Below are 5,000 nucleotides of genomic sequence, written 5' to 3' on the forward strand. Positions count from 1 at the left end.
CAGTTAGATTCTCTGCTATTTCACTCTCGTCAGGTACTGCAATATTTCAATTAGAAATCATAAAATCTCTTTCCTGATATTCAGAAAAGCAAGAATTCTCTTCACATGTAATAACTTTTTATTTTCCTTCAATAACATATCAGATGATTATATTTTTTCTAAGAACTGTTTGGAGTATAATGTAGGATAGGATTACAGACAGTTTAAAAATATATGTTAAGTAAGTTTTCCAACCTGGGAAGAAATAATTTAGGCCATCTTTGAAGACTAGAATAGCAGGGTTGTACTCCAACTCTGTTTGCTGCAAAACAGAAAGAAAAATATAAGAAATAGCTTATGAATAATACCGTAGATAAAGGAAAATTAAAATCAATATCTCACTGAATAATGGATTATCAATACATTCCTCAATTACATCACTTTAAGCATTTTTTTAAAAGCTGCATTCTAAAATAGACTGAGGTGAAATATACTTCAATAATAGCAAAAGTCACAGAATTCCCTTCTGTTTAGTAGCAGTCAAATGAAAATTTTATAAACTAATGCCACGGAATGCCTTATGACATACAGCAATGCTTATGCATTAACCTTTGTTACAACACCTCACTTGATTACTTGATTCCTTGAATTTCAGGTATATTTCTTTTTTTGTAATACTATCTTTATTGTTAATATAATCATTACTGTTATTATTCTCACTGAATTTTAAACTATTATAATCTTGGTAACAATACTAACAGAAATTAAAAAACAATAAGAAAATTCCAAACAATCTAGGAAAAGGGTAAATAGGTGAGATCAGATAAGCCTAGAAATTAACTTCATCATAACTAAGTGCTTTTGGAGCCATTTGTTGAAACAAAATTATCAAACTAAAATCAAAGGGGACTGGAAACATATGTATAGTCACAGTCAAAACTCTTGTCGGACATATTTCAAATTCAGTTTCAACCATACGCTTAATACCACACTTTATAAATAGCCTGAGACAGATTCGAGGCTAAAATTCATGACATGACCTTTCTCCATCACTGTGCATCATTAACAGGTTAATGAATATTCCAATATCATCTTTAATTCGACAATCTATATACATATTAGCTCCAGTTTTAAGAAATTGTATTTTGCACCTTTAACTGGTTTTAAAGTATATTTACCAATATCTATATAAAAGGATTTATGTTTTGTGCTTCTAAAAAAAATGAGATGACACACAGACAGGCATAAAACACAGAGAAACATAACACACATACATAAACACACACATACTCTCATGCATATGCATTCACTCAACAACATATAGACAAGCACACACCTACACATACATGTATATGTATGTATTTACATATAAAGAAACAGAACCTGTAATTCAATGATAAAGCAAACAATATTACAACCATTAACACCATCTTACCTCTGCCATACAACCAGCATCAATTGAGTAGAAGTAGTTGAAGGGTCTATATATATTTGCTAATTCAGAATAGGCATCCTGTAACAAAGTAAAGACAAATTAAGAACATAAACCAAAGAGAGTGAGTGAGTGAGTGAGTGAGTGAGTGAGTGAGTGAGTGAGTGAGTGAGTGAGTGAGTGAGTGAGTGAGTGAGTGAGTGAGTGAGTGAGTGAGTGAGTGAGTGAGTGAGTGAGTGAGTGAGTGAGTGAGTGAGTGTATGTGTGTATACATGTGTATGTGTATGTGTGTGTGTGTGTGTGTGTGTGTGTGTGTGTGTGTGTGTGTGTGTGTGTGTGTGTGTGTGTGTGTGTGTGTGTGTGTGTGTGTGTGTGTGTGTGTGTGTGTGTGTGTGTGTGTGTGCGTGCGCGTGTGCGTGTGTGCATGTGTGCGTGCGTGTGTAACATGGTGCAGCATGGTGTGGTGCTGTGTGGTGTGGTGACATGATGTGAAATGACGTGAAGTGACATGAACTGACATAACATAATGTGTGTTGTGTGTCACGTGCAAGTTTCAAAACATACATACTTCCATAGATATGCTCAAGCAATTATATGCAAAGACAGCATGAATCCTTAAAGTGGAAGTAGCACTTAGCAAGAAACAGGAAACCATATAAATCAGCATCAATATGGCTTCAAACTTACTCCTGACATATTCTATCACAAACCAATGATCAAAATATATATCATCATGAAATAAATACAGAGATATTGTACTTCTAATCTCACTGATCATTTTCAAAGCATTAAAAGCTAATTCCAGATACTATGTATATTCTACAAAAAAAAAAAAAAACTAAGAAAACCTTCCTCATGAGCAATGAAATATCCAACTTACCCATAATGGACCTTCCTTCTCCCCCGCATACACAAAGAACAGATCTTCCTGCGCAATGATGTCTTTCAAGTGATGGAACGATGCTATATGCTGAATCGGAGGAGCTGCCATACGGACAGCATATCCAACTATGTCCTCTTTGGCTCGGTCACCAGTGTAGGTGTGTTTTGTGTCCCCTTTGAGACTGAAATGATGAATGTGCCTTTTATCATCAATTCTTCTGTTTCCTGTTTTTGAGATATCATATATACCTTTGAGGGTAAAAAAAAAAAAAAAAGTAAATGAGATAAAATATATCATCCTTTGATACATCCTTTGTTTTATGCTTCTATGCTAATCGTTGTCACAACTACATACATGAATTTCCTCATCATATACAGCAAGTCCTCAGTATATCAAATTTGCCCTTACCTCTTGCTTACAATAAAGGCAACAATTGGTTGATGTTATGAAGCTAATTATGAACCAGTCTCAGTATAAGTATATATTATCGAAACCACTTACTACATAATGGTGGGGAAACCCTTGATATTAAATTCTGTTGCCACTGCTGTGAAACGTGTACAGTCAACACGTCCAACACGGATTTCTGTGCCATACAGTGCATGTGCAACATGGTTCCACACTGGGTCTAACTTCTTGCAGTGTCCACACCATGGAGCATAAAACTGGAATGTTAAGAAATGTAAGAAGCACTTAATTTTAATATTCATATACATCCAATATACACACTATATACTATTATTTGTTTAAAAAAAAAGGTAATTCTTTACAGTACGAATGCACTTGCAAAGAAACTAAATTCCTAACTCCTAATAAAAAAATTGATTCTACAATCTAAGTTGCCAAGACTGGTTACAACACTCCACAGCAAATATTATCTTCACCTCAATATGCATGGCAAGATAGAGCTGAAATTCAGGAGCAATTCTGTCTGCAATCTTTTTCCTTTCTTTGTAGCATTACTGTTCGTGTCTGCAGGTTATTTCTTATACCAATTACTGTAACTTTTTTATAATAATATCATCATCAAAGTGTACTAGCTAATCACATCCATGCTGTAAAGATTAACCAGAAAAACTATTTATATAAAATTACATAAACATTCATTAAATTACATTACAAAATTGTCTATTCTAGTTGACAGAAAAGTTGTTGATCACAACTGAATATCAGCTTACCATGATAAGCCATGATGACTCGCCTCGCAGCTCCAGAAAACGATCGCTTAATTCCAGCACACGGTTGGCAGAATTACTCAGTGCCAAAACTGTTTAACAAAACATAAATTCTATTAGTGGTTGATAAGTCTTTCACTTACACCAAGTAACCAATTAAGTAAGTAACTTATCAAAGATACAAAAAAATTTGTATACTGGTTTGCAAGAACAAATATGGGTAACTGTTTGCATGACACCTGAATATCCACGACTCTCCCTCCGCACTTCTGGCACTCCAGTAAATACCATCATACCTCCACCACAAATATACAAGCAAGATGGAGCTTGAAGACCTCACCATTAATCTATGGTCAAAAGGCAGTAGTTCAAACTCCATTTCAGCAAAATATATGCTGGGTGGAGTTTTACAGCGTTTTGTGCCGAGACCATGACAGTTACTTGACACTTTCCTGTTCCTAAACTGGGCTTGAAATCATATACTTAAAATCACTGATATTGTTAAGTTTCATGTGTAAAAGAGTCCAGTTACGGAAGCTCTTCAGCGGTTTTGGAAGCATTTACCCAAATACATTTACTGAAATTTAGTTTTGAACATGAAATTACACAGCTGCAAACCTTTATAAATATCTACCATTTATAATACTATTCAATTATGTCCATCTTCATCATAAATTTTGAACTTAGTCTCAAATGATAGTAATATAAATGCTCTATCACATAGCATTGCTGAAGGTAAAATACAAGTATACCCAATAATCTTCACACTTCCATCTATTCAGCCAAGCAACAAGTAATACTAGGATATCTCAAAATTCTATGCAAAAGAAATATAGACAAGAAATCAATTAAAAATAACCTGTATTTACACTACACCTTATCTACTCTTTGAATTAGTGGTCTGCTGATGGAATACATAACATCCATTCAAAAAGCTGCCTTTACAAATATCCTACGTAAACATGTATTCATTCAACGAAACGTATTACTGCAACCTAAGCCCATAAGACTCTTCACAAACGGAAATATCACAAACTAGAAATAATAAGTGAGGATAATAAATCAAGAATCCCGGCAACAAATTCACCAGAGGATTCTGGTCGATATCCTCAACTATCTTCTTTCCGGTCCTCATGTCCTATTTCAAATACCTTCTCCACTCCCTTTGAATTCTCTATACTTTACTCATTGATAGAGGTAATTATTTCACTTAAAAAACGCCCAAAACACCTGAAATTCACAGACCTGTCATGAAGACAAGCAACCTCATAGCGTCCATGTTGTTGTCTTCTGCTAGGCGGCTTCTGATTGGTCGAGGAGACTGGCACTGCTAAGCGGCTTCGGATTGGTCGAGGCAAGTGGCACTGCTAGCCGGTTTATGAATGTTCGAGGAAGGTGGCACGGTTGAAGAGGGTCTGCCTGGTTGACGAGGATGGCACTGACAAGTGAATTGATCGTGTAGGATGACAATTACTACGAAAGATTTTGATTGCCTGAGAAGGGGTGGAAAAATGAGCCAGGTTTGGGATGC

At 35.3% G+C, this 5,000-nt stretch overlaps 1 protein-coding gene across 2 annotated transcripts in view; it reads right to left on the reverse strand.

Moving 5' to 3' along the window:
• The window catches only part of Tmx3 (Thioredoxin-related transmembrane protein 3), a 14,787-nt gene that overhangs the window by 9,331 nt on the left and 456 nt on the right, over positions 1-5,000 (reverse strand). Inside the window, exons 1-7 of one of the 2 annotated variants that reach the window (XM_027360172.2) lie at positions 4,715-5,000; positions 3,473-3,561; positions 2,796-2,959; positions 2,292-2,475; positions 1,415-1,492; positions 235-301; positions 1-36 (exon numbers count right to left, since the gene is read on the reverse strand). The exon at positions 1-36 is cut by the window's left edge and continues 92 nt beyond it; the exon at positions 4,715-5,000 is cut by the window's right edge and continues 456 nt beyond it. In XM_027360172.2, coding sequence (XP_027215973.1) covers positions 1-36; positions 235-301; positions 1,415-1,492; positions 2,292-2,475; positions 2,796-2,959; positions 3,473-3,561; positions 4,715-4,748 — 652 coding nt within the window. In that variant the 5' untranslated portion in view covers positions 4,749-5,000. The remainder of the gene's footprint in view (positions 37-234; positions 302-1,414; positions 1,493-2,291; positions 2,476-2,795; positions 2,960-3,472; positions 3,562-4,714) is intronic. The other variant, XM_027360163.2, reaches the window with a different exon arrangement.

This window comes from Penaeus vannamei, chromosome 6 (genome assembly GCF_042767895.1).
Source record: "Penaeus vannamei isolate JL-2024 chromosome 6, ASM4276789v1, whole genome shotgun sequence".
In the NCBI taxonomy this organism is placed as follows: domain Eukaryota; kingdom Metazoa; phylum Arthropoda; class Malacostraca; order Decapoda; family Penaeidae; genus Penaeus; species Penaeus vannamei.